This window comes from Mugil cephalus, chromosome 7 (genome assembly GCF_022458985.1).
Source record: "Mugil cephalus isolate CIBA_MC_2020 chromosome 7, CIBA_Mcephalus_1.1, whole genome shotgun sequence".
Lineage (NCBI taxonomy): Eukaryota > Metazoa > Chordata > Actinopteri > Mugiliformes > Mugilidae > Mugil > Mugil cephalus.
Genome location: NC_061776.1, coordinates 3,046,786 through 3,064,914, shown reverse-complemented (window position 1 = coordinate 3,064,914; position 18,129 = coordinate 3,046,786). Strand labels below are relative to the sequence as shown.

Sequence of the window (18,129 nt, the reverse complement as noted above, 5' to 3'; positions counted from 1 at the left end):
ATACTCTACAATGTGATTAAAATGGTCTAGTCTAGTCTAGTCTAGTCTAGTCTGGTCTGGTCTAGTCTGGTCTGGTCTAGTCTGGTCTAGTCTGGTCTAGTCTGGTCTAGTCTGGTCTAGTCTAGTCTAGTCTGGTCTGGTCTGGTCTGGTCTAGTCTGGTGTGGTCTAGTCTGGTCTAGTCTGGTCTAGTCTAGTCTAGTCTGGTCTGGTCTGGTCTGGTCTGGTCTGGTCTAGTCTAGTCTGGTGTGATCTGGTCTAGTCTAGTCTAGTCTAGTCTGGTCTAGTCTGGTCTAGTCTAGTCTGGTGTGGTCTGGTCTAGTCTGATCTGGTCTGGTCTGGTCTGGTCTGGTCTGGTCTAGTCTAGTCTGGTCTGGTCTGGTCTGGTCTAGTCTAGTCTGGTCTAGTCTGGTCTGGTCTAGTCTAGTCTAGTCTGGTCTGGTCTGGTCTGGTCTGGTCTAGTCTAGTCTGGTGTGGTCTGGTCTAGTCTAGTCTAGTCTAGTCTAGTCTGGTCTAGTCTGGTCTAGTCTAGTCTGGTGTGGTCTGGTCTAGTCCGATCTGGTCTGGTCTGGTCTGGTCTGGTCTGGTCTGGTCTAGTCTAGTCTAGTCTAGTCTGGTCTGGTCTAGTCTGGTCTGGTGTGGTCTAGTCTGGTCTAGTCTGGTCTAGTCTGGTCTTGTCTAGTCTGGTCTGGTCTGGTCTGGTCTAGTCTGGTCTAGTCTAGTCTAGTCTAGTCTAGTCTGGTCTAGTCTGGTCTGGTCTAGTCTGGTCTAGTCTGGTCTGGTCTGGTCTAGTCTGGTCTAGTCTGGTCTGGTCTAGTCTGGTCTAGTCTGGTCTGGTCTGGTCTAGTCCGATCTGGTCTGGTCTGGTCTGGTCTGGTCTGGTCTGGTCTAGTCTAGTCTAGTCTAGTCTGGTCTGGTCTAGTCTGGTCTGGTGTGGTCTAGTCTGGTCTGGTCTGGTCTAGTCTGGTCTAGTCTGGTCTGGTCTAGTCTGGTCTAGTCTGGTCTGGTCTGGTCTAGTCTAGTCTAGTCTAGTCTGGTCTAGTCTAGCTCGTTTCGCTTCCTGAGGCTGTGATGCAGTAGCAGAGAACAGACCAGTGTCTCTTTAAGAGAAACCAGCTTCCTGCCGCAGACTCTCTCTCTCTCTCTCTCTCTCTCTGCGGAGGCTGCGTTTCCTCAGACAGAACCACACAAGACCGGGACCGGAGCGAACCGGACCACGGGAGACTGGTAGAACCATGACAGAAAGCTCCAAGACCCACGTCATCCTGCTGTCCTGCGGCAGCTTCAACCCCATCACCAAGGGACACATCCACATGTTCGGTGAGAGTCTGGCCGTGGGGACCGTGGGCAGCGTGGGGGGGGGGGGAGGAGGGTGGCCGGGGAGGAGGAGGGGGTGATTTTTTTGCGAGATGGAGATCAATCGGAACCCGTCAGTGTCGGTTCTGGTGATCAGAATCTCAGCCGAACCTTAAAACTCCAGAAATATGAATGGAGTCTGGTGGGAGGCGCTAGGCCGCTGTCCACTAGCAGGGTGGTGCTGAAATGGGCGACGGCTCCGACACGTAACCAGGACAGAGGCACAGAGGGGGGACGAAACCGGACTCAGACAGGCTCCGAGGGGCCTGTGGGGCAGCCCGGAACCGAACTAGAACCAGGACCAGGACCAGGACCAGGACCACTGGTTCCTGCGTCATTAGGAGGCCAAACGGGATGATGAATAATCTCTGATGTAACAACACAAACAAACATGGAGTCTGTCCGATGACAGATGTGTTACAGATGTTCATGAGGAGGCTCCGGGTTCATCCACGTCTTTAAATGTTGTTTAATTCGAGTTTTGAGCATTTTCTGTTTCCTGTTTTGTTTTGCTCCCCACCCCCACCCCCACCCCTTTGGGCTTTTATCTGGTTTTTGTACTTTCATGGTCAGACTCCTTCACCTACCTCAGTTTATTACCTTTAACCTCTTTACTTTTATCTTCATGTGACTGGAAGTTCATTTATTTTTGTCTGGCTTTGATTGGTCGTCTTTAAATGAACATTAATATCTGATAATAATAATAATAATAATATCAACATTATTATTATAATTATAAGTGAGTATGTCAGTCACTGATCAGCTGACTACGTTTCAGACATTGGTGTCAGGGATTAATGACGACAACAATAACATGAAACCAAATCTATGATTCACAAAAACACAAACAATAATTAAAACATAGGATGAATCTAAAGATGGAAATATCAGTTTTATTCCTTAAAATGCTTCAAAGCTGGATCTATCTCAGTATTAGAAGTTGATAGAAACATTGAGAGCTCAGATGAGTTTAAAAGTAAAATCTACTTGTAGAACAAAAACAGGATGTGAACGGCAGCCATTTTGGTTTATTAATTGTTAAAAGTGAAAATAAAATAGACGACATGAGCCAGACTGAAACTACCACCGTGGAGGTGGAGGTGATGGAGGTGATGGAGGTGGAGGTTGAGTTTAAAGTGTTCCAGATGTTTCTCTGGTGTCTGACTCTCGTTTGTTTCTTGTTTTCCAGAAAGAGCCAGAGAATATCTTCATAAAACGGGTCGTTTCATCGTGATCGGAGGAATCATTTCACCGGTGCACGACTCCTACGGGAAACCAGTGAGTAGAGACGACGACGTTCACTGAACCCACTCACTCTGTTTATGTGGCCCTGAAGTCATGGTCCCTCTTCAGTCGTGTCCACACACTCGGTTTTCTTTTACTTACAGAGGTTCATTACTTTCAAATCCAGATTGTCATTTAGCAAAAACCTCTACAGCCTAGTCCTGGGTCTGTTTAGTCCTGGTTCTGTCTAGTCCTGGTTCTGTCTAGTCCTGGTTCTGTCCAGTCCTGGTTCTGTCTAGTCCTGGTTCTGTCCAGTCCTGGTCTCAGTGTTGTGTTCTGTTCACGTCGCTGAATATATCTGTTTTGCTTTGTTATTCATGCTCATGCACATTATTGTACTTTATTATTGTTCCTACGTGTACACTGTATATTCTTCTCTCTCTGTATCTTGTACATTTGCTAATTCTACAAAAAAAAGATTTTATTTTGCGAGATTTATTTCATCTTTTTTTCACTTGTGTGTTTTTCAGTGCTACTAAGTTACTGTGACCAAACACTTTCCCTCATGGATCATTAGATTCAGGTCTTAATAAACTCACCCCAACAGATAATTCTGGTTTTTCTAAACCTCTAATTTATTCTGCTGCTTTGTTGGATTTACATTTGAAAATAACTTCAGACCCAGGACTAGACAGACCAGTACCAGAACTAGACAGACCAGGACTAGACAGACCAGGACTAGACAGAACCAGAACTAAACAGCAGGCAGAAAAGAGAAACAATTACACGGATTTTTCAAGAAATTCCGTTTTTAAACTTTGTTTTTTTTGTTTTTTTTTTAACGTAAACTTGCTTGTTTGTCTTTGCACTAAAACAAATGGAAAAAGTCTGGAGTTGTTGTTGCTTAAAGGTTGTTATGCTGTTGTGTTACTGATCGTGGCCCCTGAACTAAGACAAGTTTGACGCCCCTGGTTTACTGAGAGAACTTCTGGAGAAAAAGTGTGAACTGCTTTGAAGCCTCTGAGCTAAACACGATGGAACCGCTGGAAGCTCCACTCGGGTTCTGGGCTTTTAAAGCTGATCAGTAGCATCAGAAGATCTCGGCTGCACCGCGATAAACTCTCTGAAAGTTTCAGCCGAGCTGATGAAGATGACGACTGACGTTACAGAACCAGAAGACAAACGGAGCTCCTCCTCATCGACACGTTATCGTCTGATTGGTCGATCAGGTCAATCAGACGATAACAAGGGGGCGGGGCTTAATGTGATGAGAGTAGAAGTACACGTCATGTGATGAGTTTAAATGTCTCTGATTGGTTGGAGGGGGGTCCAGGTGATGGAGAGGAACGTGGAAACAGTTTCCGGATTCGGATTCTGAGAAGAACCGAATCTGGACACAGATGATGAGTGACTGGTTCTACCTGGTTCTAGTTAGTTTTCCCTGGTCCTAGTTGGGTTTGTCTGGTTCTGCCTGGTTCTGGTTCTGCCCGGTTCTGGTTCTGCCCGGTTCTGATTCTGCCTGGTTGCTGTAGCTCACTGATCCAGATCACATGTTTGCAGCTGCAGCTCTCGGCAGCTTCCTGCTGGAATTAATGAAGGCCTTGTCCTACTTTTCTCTGCCTCCACAGAAACACATGAATAATAGATGCTCCATAAATCTACTTTCAGCTGCATCAGGAATCCTTCTTCGTTTCAGACGTGTTGCTTTTCGTTTTCCATGATGTGAACATGACTTTAACACGGGGGCAGCGATAGACTCAGTTTTCTGGTTCTCTAGCACAATTCTTAATGTTTTCAGTCCAAGAGTTTTTGTCCAGATGTTTGAGTCCAGGTGTGTTTTTCTGTCCCCAGGGTCTGGTTCCCAGCAGACATCGTCTCACCATGTGTCAGCTGGCCGTCCAGTCGTCTGATTGGATCAGGTGAGATAATGTTAATCTCTGGTATTTTAAAAGAAGGTTTGAGATTTAACTTCAATTAAAAGACAGTGAAATAATTTACATCCTCACAGACCTGATTAACACCAACTCTGTCTGCCCCCTGGTGGACCGATCCATGATCTGCAGTCAGAAGCTTCTGGCAGCCATTTCCAAAATGGCCGCCTACATGATTTTTTTTTTTTGGATTTTTTTGGAGGGAAATCTGTGAATGTTGAAAGGGTCGACGTTAAGCTGATTGGCGCGACCTATAATTACTTCACACTTCAGTAATGGAGATCCCATATGATACCACAATGTTGTATTTATACAACGGCAATGAAGATTTGATTCTATGCTACTGTATTATTTGTACAATAGAGGCAGAAGTAAATGTGATCTGTAAAATAAAACCTACATATGAACTTCAGCAGGACATTGTTGTGTGGATGTTAATGTGGTGGTGTTGGTGCAGGGTGGACCCCTGGGAGTGTTACCAGGACACCTGGCAGACCACCTGCAGCGTCCTGGAGCATCACCGCGACCTCATGAAGGTGAGTCTGAAGCCATGAAGGTTGGATTTGTTCGGACTCTCCTCTGTTTTCCTCGGCCGTTCATCAACTGTTTGGTTTCTCTGTCTGGAGCAGGTTCAGTTTCATTCTACATTATTTACTATTATAACTTTATAAGTGATGTTTATGTTGTGTTTTGTGTCCAAAAATAAAAACTTTATGAGTTTATAACAGTCACTCTATGATCACTAAACAGCATAATAAATAATGTTTAATGAATAAACTATTTTAATAATAATAGATTTTATTTAGTAGTAGATTTTATTAAATATAATCTACTTAATAGATTAATTTATTTATGTATTAATTTTATTTAAATTACTTTAATTAATTTAAATAATTGATTAAATACAATTAATGTATTTAACGCCTCCTTTCTACCTCCTTCAACATTTTAACTCAGAGTCAAAGATAAAAAGAGAATCACGTGTCCAAAAAATCTTATGAATACTTTATAAATAATGTAATAAATAATGTTTATTGAATAAATTATTTTATTAAATAATATATATCACTCAATAATAATGTTAATAGTAAAAATACTCTACCTAATAAATTACTTTTATTAGTAATATATTTTTTTGAATATAGTCTACCGAAGAGATTACTTTTATTTATAGAATTATATCATTCTACAATTTACTTTCAGTAAATAAAATAATTTATAATGTATTTAATGCTTCTTTCTGCCATTAAACATTTTAACATTTTAAGAGTCACGGATAAAAAATAAAAACCTTTAAACCTCCGTCCCTCAGAGAGTCACCGGCTGCATCCTGTCCAACGTCAACACGCCGTCTACAACTCCTGTGATTGGTCAGCCACAGAACCAGGCCCCGCCCATTTACCAGAACCACAACAACATGAATCACAACAAGCCCACAGCTGGTGAGTCAAGCTCCGCCCACTTCATGATGATGATGGTGATGATGGTGATGATGATGAAGATGATGAAGATGATGATGATGATGATGATGATGATGAAGACAATGATGATGAAGATGATGATGATGATGATGATGGTGATGATGATGATGATGATGATGTTGATGGATGAGATGATGATGATGAGATGATGATGAGATGATAATGATGATGATGATGATGATGATGAAGATGATGATGAAGATGATGATGACAATGATGATGATGATATGATGATGATGAAGACAATGATGATAAATGATGATGATGATGATGAAGATGATGATGAAGATGATGATGATGATGATGATGATGGTGATGATATGATGATGATGAAATGATGATGAGATGATGATGATGGATATCGATGGTGATGACTTAGTTCTAAAACTCTGGGGGAAGATCAGTGAGAGTTTGGGTAAAATCTGCTGCGTCCATCCACACATTGAGCGCTTCACCTTCGTCGGTAAGAAACGTGTCCTCCTCCTCCTCCTCCTCCTCCTCCTCCTCCTCCTCCTCCTCTTCCTCCTCCTCCTCTTCCTCCTCCTCTTCCTCCTCCTCCTCTTCCTCCTCCTGTTCTCCTCCAGTTTGGTCCATCCATGAGGACCTCCTCTAGCTCCTCCTCACCCTCCAGGTCTGATGTTTAAATCGTACAGTTACTGAATGTCTTGTCTCACTCTGTCTGGTCTCAGATGAAAACGCCAACCTGGGGACAGCCATGAGATACGAGGAGATCGGTGAGTGTTTTCTGGGTTCGGGTGTCGTCTGGTTTTTCTCCGTGTTACTGAGCTCGTCTCTCTCCTCCTGCCTGTTCGTTGTCTGTAGAGTTACGCATCTTGCTCCTGTGTGGCAGTGACCTCCTGGAGTCCTTCTGCATCCCTGGCCTCTGGAAGGACAGTGATGTAAGCTCACGGTGACCCCACCACTGACATGTTGACCCCGCCCACCCCAGTGTAGCCCCACCCCCTTTACCTCTCTCCCTGTCGTAAAGGTCCACCTGTTGTTGACAAAGGAAGCAGCTGCAGCCTTAATCATCTAACCACCAGCTAGCTACACTATACTGCCAACGTATCCGGTCACCTGCCTTCGTATGAACTTCAGTGACGTCTATTGTTCATCTCTAGGATTTTAATGTGACGTCTCCAGTCTCTGCAGCTCTAACAGCTTCAACTCTTCAGGTTTAGTGTGTTCAGTGTGTTGATGGGAGTTTTTGACCTTTCTTCCAGAAGCTCATTAGTGATGTTGGAGGAGAAGCCCTGGCTCACAGTCCAGATCTAATTCATCCCAAAGGGGTTCTCTGTTGGTCAGGACTCTGTGAGGCCAGTCCAGTTCTTCCTCATCCAGGTCTTTATGGACCTGGCTTTGTGCTCCGGGGGCCATGGAAACCCATTCCATGAAGCTCTCTGTCTACACTCTGTTCTGGAGCTAATCTGAAGCTAAACATCAGGACTCTCTGTGACCTCACTATAATGACCCCCCCGCTCCGTCTTTGTTCTAAAACAACTGAGAGTTGACTGTGGATTATTTAATAGACATTGTTTCACTAATGTTTGTAGAAGCAGTCGCAGCCTGGGGGTTGGATTTATACACCTGAGGACATGGAAGGGACTGGAACACCTGGATTTAATTATCTGGATTAATGACTTCTGGCAGTATAGTGTATGTTAGCAGCAGCTCGACATCATATAAAGGAGCCTGAAGATGTTCTGGTTCTGGTCGTTGATGATCAAGACTTTGTAGCAAACTTTCCTGAGTCAACAACTGGTCAGGTGATCAAACACTAACCGACCGCAGGTGTTTCTCCATCCACATGTTTTTATGTTGCGACATAAAAACTTTGAGTGGGAGTGTTGACATCCAAAAAGCGTTTAAAAAGGGCAACTCCACTGTAAAGTTTTTTTTGAGACGACATTTTGTCTGTTCTTCTTCATTTCTAAGGGACTGGAGGAAAGTTTGAGGTTGAAATGGAAAACTCCCTCTAGTCTCTTAGAACTGAAGAAGCTACTCAGATGAAACTTCTTCTCAAAACTCTACACGTCCAGTTTCCCTTTTTCAGTTGTTTTTGAATATAAACCATGACCTGGATGACTGGGAACCTTCACAGACACATGTGGGAGTGTCGACCCTTCGTTGGCCGTCTGATTGGTCGGCTGACCACCAATCAGAGGGCTTCTGACGTCCTGAGTTACTGTTGGTAGGTTAGACTGTAGTATAGTCAAACCACAGCGGTGGTGAATATTTAATAACCGTACGACTCATGAATTTTTCAATTGGTTAAAATAAGACATTTTGTTTCTTTGAGTGAAAGAAGAAAGAAAAATGAAAATGGTAATTCATGTAACGCCTGCTGATGTTAGCATGACTACTAATGTTAGCTGTCTCGCCTACACGTTGTCTCTAGACTTTCTGATTACAGGGTTTCAGAGTCCTTCTATGGCTCATCTGTCAAACGTTCGGCCACCCAGAGGATCTAATCCAAGATTCAAGATTTCAGAATTAAAGATTATTGTCAATTTCCCTCTATGTTCACGACATGCAGAGAAATTGAAAGAACAAGTGAGACCCAGGACTAAACAGCAGACAGCAGTGAACACAACTCACTCTTATTTGTCTTAAGTAATTAAATTTTTCTGAAGGACAGTTTATCAGATGTAAACATTCTCATATTTCCTTGTTCTTCTTTGGACTAAAACCAATAGAAAAAGTGTGAAGTTGTCGTCACTTACAGGTTTTTATTTTATTAACCTCCGTGACTAACAGCAGTAACACAGGCATTCAAAGACTCGGAGCCCTCTGATTGGTGGACAGCAGACCAATCAGAAGCTTAACAAAGAGTCAGTTGTTGACCTTTAATGAACCAACATTCATTTAAAAACATTTGGATGGAAACTTCCAACTGGAGTTTGATCTGAAAACACGTTTAGTCACAAAGTTAAATTGAGTCGGTAAATTGAGTCATTAGCCGTTAGCCTCACGCTCTGAAGCTGGAGTCCCGATGGTTGTTTTCTTCTTTCAGATGGAGGTGATCGTGGGGGACTTTGGGATCGTGGTGGTTCCTCGTGACGGCGTCGACACGGAGAAGATCATGAATCACTCGTCCATTCTCCGCAAGTTTAAGGTCAGCGCTGCGTTTCACTGCTCAGCTCCTGGTCGACCGCGGGAAATAATATCTGCTGATCTCCGCTCTGCTCTTGGTTTCAGGAAAACATCATCGTGGTAAAAGATGCGACGAACCATCCGATGGCCATCGTCAGCTCCACCAAGAGCAGGTGGGACTAAAGATATTAAACAGAAGATGTTTGGTCCTGTATCTGTAGTCGCTGCTGTTGGTTTTCTGTTTGGAACTTTAAGGGACGCAAGTGTCACTGTGAATGAATGAATGGATGGATGGATGGATGGATAGGTCAGACTTTAGTGTCAGTAACATAGTGTCTTATTAATGAGTGATATCCTTCTGATCTCATCCATTAACCCCTGAACCAGACCTGGACTAGACCTGGACCCAGAGTTCCTAGAAACCCCACAGAGCTCACATGTTCTCCAAAGGTTCTAGTGAAACAGAACCAGGTCCACTCTCCATCTGGACATTAGGATCAAACCAAAGAACCCAAAGTTCCTCCACGTTGGGTTTTTACCTCTTAAAGTGAATCTGGCTCCAAAATGCTACTGATTCACTACAGGAGGCAACGTTCACACAATTCAACCTTTGGACATTTTATTTCTCCTGGACGTCATCACACTCTACCATTGAGCTCATTATACGATCCAGAAGAAGATGGAGATTTACACACGGAACTCCCCAGGACCCCAGCCACCAAGGCTACATGCTACATAGCAATGCTAAGCTAACAGCCACCATGGCTACATGCTGCATACTAATGCTATGCTAACAGTCACTAAGGCATGTTTGTTTTTAAAGGGAGCGTTTATATGAAATTGAAGTACAGGGCTCAGATTCTATCAGGCGAGTCACCATGTGGTGGGAAGTTTATCAGAGTTCCCCCACAGAAACATGTCACCAAGGAAAGTTAGATGTTGTTGTAAAGCTCTCGATAAGTAGAGGATAGTGACACTGAACTAGTTGTGTGCAGAACCAGCATGAGTCCACTTGATGAAGGCGAAGGACCTGTTACCATGTGGTGCATAGCTATGTAGAATCATGTAGTAGACTCAAATGGATCATGTAGGGTCATAAAAACCATATCAGCAGAAGTCCTGACATGATCTGGTGTTTACTGATTTAAATCATCCTGAACTGAGCTGGACTCTCTCCTCCTTCAGACTGGCCTTGCAGCACGGGGACGGCCACGTCGTGGACTACCTGAGTCAACCCGTCATCGACTACATCCTGCAGAGTCAGCTGTACATCAACGCCTCGGGATAGAGCCGCACCTGGCCGCACGAAAACAGGGAGAGCTTGGGTGTTGAGGGGGGAGGGCGGGGGTTACCTACAACCATCATCTATATAAATAATATAACCTCTCCTCCTCCTAGAAACTACAACTTCCTCGTCTGTCTTCTGTGTCAAACATTTACTCTTCTTTGAGCTGGATAATTTCCTCCTTCTGTCCGTGTCATGTGACCATCAGGTGGGGGGGTAGGCAGGGTGGGATGGGGGTGGGGCAGGGTGGCGCCAGCGTTTTCTCTCTCAGTTTCTTTGTTAAAGTTCAGGATGCATGACACTCAGCCGGGCATGCTCAGTGTGAAGCTCTTCTTCTGTATCAGACCGACCAACGACAGGGTTACGGAGGAAATGATGAAACTGATGATGTGCAGTGAAAAGGTTTCTCCCGCCAGAAGAGAAATAATTTCCTGTTTGCCAAGAAATCCCCTGAACGTCACCTGTGTTTATTTAAACTCTGATTCAGATACAGATCTTGGATCGCTGTCCTTGGTAGTTCACTGATTCTGAAGTGGAAACTCTGGAGGATGAAAAGATTCTGGAATTGGACGTTCAGCCTGATTTCATCTCAACGATTTGATCTGAACCAGTAACACAACAGAATAATAACCTATAAGTAACGACAACTCCAGATTTTTTCCATTTGTTTCAGTGCAAAGAAGAACAAGTAAATTAGGAGAATGTTTACATTTAATAAACTGAAAATGAACTTTCTTAAGAAAAATAAGTGTAATTTGGACTCGTTGGTGTCTGATGTCTATTCCTGGGCCTCAGTGTTGTGTTCTGTCCACGTTTCCTTCTAAATCAGTGGATGAATTAGAGATTGAAGTTACTGTCATTGAGAAAAAATTTCAATCTTCTATATAATTTTTGCACTTTGCAAATTCACACCGTGGATCAGATTAGACCGTCTACTGGGTCACTGTTAGTGTCGACTCACAGGTAAAGTTTCTCTTAAAGAAAAAAAACTTTAAATTTTCTCCAGTTCAGCGTCGCATTGAGAAGCTGTCGTCTAACTTCATTTATTCCGTTTAGAATTTGTTCTCGATTAGCAGCTGGTTTAAGTTAACACTGATGAAGATGATGATGACGAAGAAGATGATGAGGGCGTTACCTTTTGTAAAGCAGCTGTGTTGTCGTGGAGTTTCTTTCCTGTTCGTAGACTGCATGCGTAGACCGTCGGGTTCTGGCATGAATGTTTCTCACTCAGTAGATTTGATCCGTTGTGAACGTGTTTGCAAAAAATCGATAAATAAATCAATAAACATCTATAAATATGGTTCTGTTCTTTACCTTTCTAGCGTCTGTGCTCTTCCCCTCGTTGGTCCATCTGGTCCTTCAATGACCTCCTACATATTCAAAACTCCTCTTAACAGATCATTACGACGCTGCCACTGTAGACACCAACATCAACATCATCTGGATGTTTTAACTCATATTGCAACGTGAATGTCTTAACTAGAGCAAGAAACTCAGTCAGAACAGTTCAAAAAGTCTCCTCTCACTCACCACATACGTCAAATCCAGCAGAGGCATCAATGTCGACCCAATAAAATAATGAAAATATACATAAAACATTTAAGTAGAATTCATTTTACTCACTAGAACTTAACAAACCTGTCCAACGTCAACACGCCGTCTACAACTCCTGTGATTGGTCAGCCACAGAACCAGGCCCCGCCCATTTACCAGAACCACAACAACATGAATCACAACAAGCCCACAGCTGGTGAGTCAAGCTCCGCCCACTCCATGATGATGATGGTGATGATGGTGATGATGATGAAGATGATGAAGATGATGATGATGATGATGATGATGATGATGATGATGATGATGGTGATGAGGATGATGATGATGATGATGATGATGATGATGAAGATGATGATGATGATGATGAAGACAATGATGATGATGATGATGATGATGATGAAGACAATGATGATGAAGATGATGATGATGATGATGATGATGATGAAGATGATGATGATGATGATGATGATGGTGATGATGATGATGATGATGATGATGATGATCTCCTCTCTCCTTAGTTAAACTCTGGGGGAAGATCAGTGAGAGTTTGGGTAAAATCTGCTGCGTCCATCCACACATTGAGCGCTTCACCTTCGTCGGTAAGAAACGTGTCCTCCTCCTCCTCCTCCTCCTCCTCCTCCTCCTCCTCCTCTTCCTCCTCCTCCTCTTCCTCCTCCTCTTCCTCCTCCTCCTCTTCCTCCTCCTGTTCTCCTCCAGTTTGGTCCATCCATGAGGACCTCCTCTAGCTCCTCCTCACCCTCCAGGTCTGATGTTTAAATCGTACAGTTACTGAATGTCTTGTCTCACTCTGTCTGGTCTCAGATGAAAACGCCAACCTGGGGACAGCCATGAGATACGAGGAGATCGGTGAGTGTTTTCTGGGTTCGGGTGTCGTCTGGTTTTTCTCCGTGTTACTGAGCTCGTCTCTCTCCTCCTGCCTGTTCGTTGTCTGTAGAGTTACGCATCTTGCTCCTGTGTGGCAGTGACCTCCTGGAGTCCTTCTGCATCCCTGGCCTCTGGAAGGACAGTGATGTAAGCTCACGGTGACCCCACCCACTGACATGTTGACCCCGCCCACCCCAGTGTAGCCCCACCCCCTTTACCTCTCTCCCTGTCGTAAAGGTCCACCTGTTGTTGACAAAGGAAGCAGCTGCAGCCTTAATCATCTAACCACCAGCTAGCTACACTATACTGCCAACGTATCCGGTCACCTGCCTTCGTATGAACTTCAGTGACGTCTATTGTTCATCTCTAGGATTTTAATGTGACGTCTCCAGTCTCTGCAGCTCTAACAGCTTCAACTCTTCAGGTTTAGTGTGTTCAGTGTGTTGATGGGAGTTTTTGACCTTTCTTCCAGAAGCTCATTAGTGATGTTGGAGGAGAAGCCCTGGCTCACAGTCCAGATCTAATTCATCCCAAAGGGGTTCTCTGTTGGTCAGGACTCTGTGAGGCCAGTCCAGTTCTTCCTCATCCAGGTCTTTATGGACCTGGCTTTGTGCTCCGGGGGCCATGGAAACCCATTCCATGAAGCTCTCTGTCTACACTCTGTTCTGGAGCTAATCTGAAGCTAAACATCAGGACTCTCTGTGACCTCACTATAATGACCCCCCCGCTCCGTCTTTGTTCTAAAACAACTGAGAGTTGACTGTGGATTATTTAATAGACATTGTTTCACTAATGTTTGTAGAAGCAGTCGCAGCCTGGGGGTTGGATTTATACACCTGAGGACATGGAAGGGACTGGAACACCTGGATTTAATTATCTGGATTAATGACTTCTGGCAGTATAGTGTATGTTAGCAGCAGCTCGACATCATATAAAGGAGCCTGAAGATGTTCTGGTTCTGGTCGTTGATGATCAAGACTTTGTAGCAAACTTTCCTGAGTCAACAACTGGTCAGGTGATCAAACACTAACCGACCGCAGGTGTTTCTCCATCCACATGTTTTTATGTTGCGACATAAAAACTTTGAGTGGGAGTGTTGACATCCAAAAAGCGTTTAAAAAAGGCAACTCCACTGTAAAGTTTTTTTTGAGACGACATTTTGTCTGTTCTTCTTCAGTTCTAAGGGACTGGAGGAAAGTTCGAGGTTTAAATGGAAAACTCCCTCTAGTCTCTTAGAACTGAAGAAGCTACTCAGATGAAACTTCTTCTCAAAACTCTACACGTCCAGTTTCCCTTTTTCAGTTGTTTTTGAATATAAACCATGACCTGGATGACTGGGAACCTTCACAGACACATGTGGGAGTGTCGACCCTTCGTTGGCCGTCTGATTGGTCGGCTGACCACCAATCAGAGGGCTTCTGACGTCCTGAGTTACTGTTGGTAGGTTAGACTGTAGTATAGTCAAACCACAGCGGTGGTGAATATTTAATAACCGTACAACTCATGAATTTTTCAATTGGTTAAAATAAGACATTTTGTTTCTTTGAGTGAAAGAAGAAAGAAAAATGAAAATGGTAATTCATGTAACGCCTGCTGATGTTAGCATGACTACTAATGTTAGCTGTCTCGCCTACACGTTGTCTCTAGACTTTCTGATTACAGGGTTTCAGAGTCCTTCTATGGCTCATCTGTCAAACGTTCGGCCAACCAGAGGATCTAATCCAAGATTCAAGATTTCAGAATTAAAGATTATTGTCAATTTCCCTCTATGTTCACGACATGCAGAGAAATTGAAAGAACAAGTGAGACCCAGGACTAAACAGCAGACAGCAGTGAACACAACTCACTCTTATTTGTCTTAAGTAATTAAATTTTTCTGAAGGACAGTTTATCAGATGTAAACATTCTCATATTTCCTTGTTCTTCTTTGGACTAAAACCAATAGAAAAAGTGTGGAGTTGTCATCACTTACAGGTTTTTATTTTATTAACCTCCGTGACTAACAGCAGTAACACAGGCATTCAAAGACTCGGAGCCCTCTGATTGGTGGACAGCAGACCAATCAGAAGCTTAACAAAGAGTCAGTTGTTCACCTTTAATGAACCAACATTCATTTAAAAACATTTGGATGGAAACTTCCAACTGGAGTTTGATCTGAAAACACGTTTAGTCACAAAGTTAAATTGAGTCGGTAAATTGAGTCATTAGCCGTTAGCCTCACGCTCTGAAGCTGGAGTCCCGATGGTTGTTTTCTTCTTTCAGATGGAGGTGATCGTGGGGGACTTTGGGATCGTGGTGGTTCCTCGTGACGGCGTCGACACGGAGAAGATCATGAATCACTCATCCATTCTCCGCAAGTTTAAGGTCAGCGCTGCGTTTCACCGCTCAGCTCCTGGTCGACCGCGGGAAATAATATCTGCTGATCTCCGCTCTGCTCTTGGTTTCAGGAAAACATCATCGTGGTAAAAGATGCGACGAACCATCCGATGGCCATCGTCAGCTCCACCAAGAGCAGGTGGGACTAAAGATATTAAACAGAAGATGTTTGGTCCTGTATCTGTAGTCGCTGCTGTTGGTTTTCTGTTTGGAACTTTAAGGACGCAAGTGTCACTGTGAATGAATGAATGGATGGATGGATGGATGGATAGGTCAGACTTTAGTGTCAGTAACATAGTGTCTTATTAATGAGTGATATCCTTCTGATCTCATCCATTAACCCCTGAACCAGACCTGGACTAGACCTGGACCCAGAGTTCCTAGAAACCCCACAGAGCTCACATGTTCTCCAAAGGTTCTAGTGAAACAGAACCAGGTCCACTCTCCTTCTGGACATTAGGATCAAACCAAAGAACCCAAAGTTCCTCCACGTTGGGTTTTTACCTCTTAAAGTGAATCTGGCTCCAAAATGCTACTGATTCACTACAGGAGGCAACGTTCACACAATTCAACCTTTGGACATTTTATTTCTCCTGGACGTCATCACATTCTACCATTGAGCTCATTATACGATCCAGAAGAAGATGGAGATTTACACATGGAACTCCCCAGGACCCCAGCCACCAAGGCTACATGCTACATAGCAATGCTAAGCTAACAGCCACCAAGGCTACATGCTACATAGCAATGCTAAGCTAACAGCCACCATGGCTACATGCTGCATACTAATGCTATGCTAACAGTCACTAAGGCATGTTTGTTTTTAAAGGGAGCGTTTATATGAAATTGAAGTACAGGGCTCAGATTCTATCAGGCGAGTCACCATGTGGTGGGAAGTTTATCAGAGTTCCCCCACAGAAACATGTCACCAAGGAAAGTTAGATGTTGTTGTAAAGCTCTCGATAAGTAGAGGATAGTGACACTGAACTAGTTGTGTGCAGAACCAGCATGAGTCCACTTGATGAAGGCGAAGGACCTGTTACCATGTGGTGCATAGCTATGTAGAATCATGTAGTAGACTCAAATGGACCATATAGGGTCATAAAAACCATATCAGCAGAAGTCCTGACATGATCTGGTGTTTACTGATTTAAATCATCCTGAACTGAGCTGGACTCTCTCCTCCTTCAGACTGGCCTTGCAGCACGGGGACGGCCACGTCGTGGACTACCTGAGTCAACCCGTCATCGACTACATCCTGCAGAGTCAGCTGTACATCAACGCCTCGGGATAGAGCCGCACCTGGGCCGCACGAAAACAGGGAGAGCTTGGGTGTTGAGGGGGGAGGGCGGGGGTTACCTACAACCATCATCTATATAAATAATATAACCTCTCCTCCTCCTAGAAACTACAACTTCCTTGTCTGTCTTCTGTGTCAAACATTTACTCTTCTTTGAGCTGGATAATTTCCTCCTTCTGTCCGTGTCATGTGACCATCAGGTGGGGGGGTAGGCAGGGTGGGATGGGGGTGGGGCAGGGTGGCGCCAGCGTTTTCTCTCTCAGTTTCTTTGTTAAAGTTCAGGATGCATGACACTCAGCCGGGCATGCTCAGTGTGAAGCTCTTCTTCTGTATCAGACCGACCAACGACAGGGTTACGGAGGAAATGATGAAACTCTGATGATGTGCAGTGAAAAGGTTTCTCCCGCCAGAAGAGAAATAAGTTCCTGTTTGCCAAGAAATCCCCTGAACGTCACCTGTGTTTATTTAAACTCTGATTCAGATACAGATCTTGGATCGCTGTCCTTGGTAGTTCACTGATTCTGAAGTGGAAACTCTGGAGGATGAAAAGATTCTGGAATTGGACGTTCAGCCTGATTTCATCTCAACGATTTGATCTGAACCAGTAACACAACAGAATAATAACCTATAAGTAACGACAACTCCAGATTTTTTCCATTTGTTTCAGTGCAAAGAAGAACAAGTAAATTAGGAGAATGTTTACATTTAATAAACTGAAAATGAACTTTCTTAAGAAAAATAAGTGTAATTTGGACTCGTTGGTGTCTGATGTCTATTCCTGGGCCTCAGTGTTGTGTTCTGTCCACGTTTCCTTCTAAATCAGTGGATGAATTAGAGATTGAAGTTCCTGTCATTGAGAAAAAATTTCAATCTTCTATATAATTTTTGCACTTTGCAAATTCACACTGTGGATCAGATTAGACCCTCTACTGGGTCACTGTTAGTGTCGACTCACAGGTAAAGTTTCTCTTAAAGAAAAAAAACTTTAAATTTTCTCCAGTTCAGCGTCGCATTGAGAAGCTGTCGTCTAACTTCATTTATTCCGTTTAGAATTTGTTCTCGATTAGCAGCTGGTTTAAGTTAACACTGATGAAGATGATGATGAGAAGAAGATGATGAGGGCGTTACCTTTTGTAAAGCAGCTGTGTTGTCGTGGAGTTTCTTTCCTGTTCGTAGACTGCATGCGTAGACCGTCGGGTTCTGGCATGAATGTTTCTCACTCAGTAGATTTGATCCGTTGTGAACGTGTTTGCAAAAAATCGATAAATAAATCAATAAACATCTATAAATATGGTTCTGTTCTTTACCTTTCTAGCGTCTGTGCTCTTCCCCTCGTTGGTCCACCTGGTTCTTGGTTTCATTTCCCTTTTGGTAACACTTCAGCCTTATTCAAAACTCCTCTTAACAGATCATTACGACGCTGCCACTGTAGACACCAACATCAGCATCATCTGGATGTTTTAACTCATATTGCAACGTGAATGTCTTAACTAGAGCAAGAAACTCAGTCAGAACAGTTCAAAAAGTCTCCTCTCACTCACCACATACGTCAAATCCAGCAGAGGCATCAATGTCGACCCAATAAAATAATGAAAATATACATAAAACATTTAAGTAGAATTCATTTTACTCACTAGAACTTAAGA

At 43.5% G+C, this 18,129-nt stretch overlaps 2 protein-coding genes across 2 annotated transcripts; both read left to right on the top strand.

The window, feature by feature from the left end:
- Window positions 1-1,055: 1,055 nt before the first annotated feature.
- On the top strand, window positions 1,056-11,668 carry nmnat2 (nicotinamide nucleotide adenylyltransferase 2). The gene is made up of 11 exons (XM_047590008.1): window positions 1,056-1,318; window positions 2,544-2,632; window positions 4,430-4,497; window positions 4,967-5,045; window positions 5,822-5,953; window positions 6,375-6,453; window positions 6,680-6,724; window positions 6,813-6,889; window positions 9,004-9,105; window positions 9,189-9,256; window positions 10,269-11,668. Exons 1-11 carry the CDS (start codon window positions 1,234-1,236, stop codon window positions 10,369-10,371), a joined length of 927 nt encoding a protein of 308 aa, XP_047445964.1. The 5' UTR covers window positions 1,056-1,233; the 3' UTR covers window positions 10,372-11,668.
- Window positions 10,660-17,776, top strand: LOC125010613 (nicotinamide/nicotinic acid mononucleotide adenylyltransferase 2-like). The gene is made up of 8 exons (XM_047589380.1): window positions 10,660-10,728; window positions 11,995-12,118; window positions 12,441-12,521; window positions 12,745-12,789; window positions 12,878-12,954; window positions 15,070-15,171; window positions 15,255-15,322; window positions 16,375-17,776. The coding sequence occupies exons 1-8, from the start codon at window positions 10,660-10,662 to the stop codon at window positions 16,475-16,477; spliced, it is 669 nt and encodes a 222-aa protein (XP_047445336.1). The 3' UTR covers window positions 16,478-17,776.
- The last annotated feature ends 353 nt before the right edge of the window (window positions 17,777-18,129 follow it).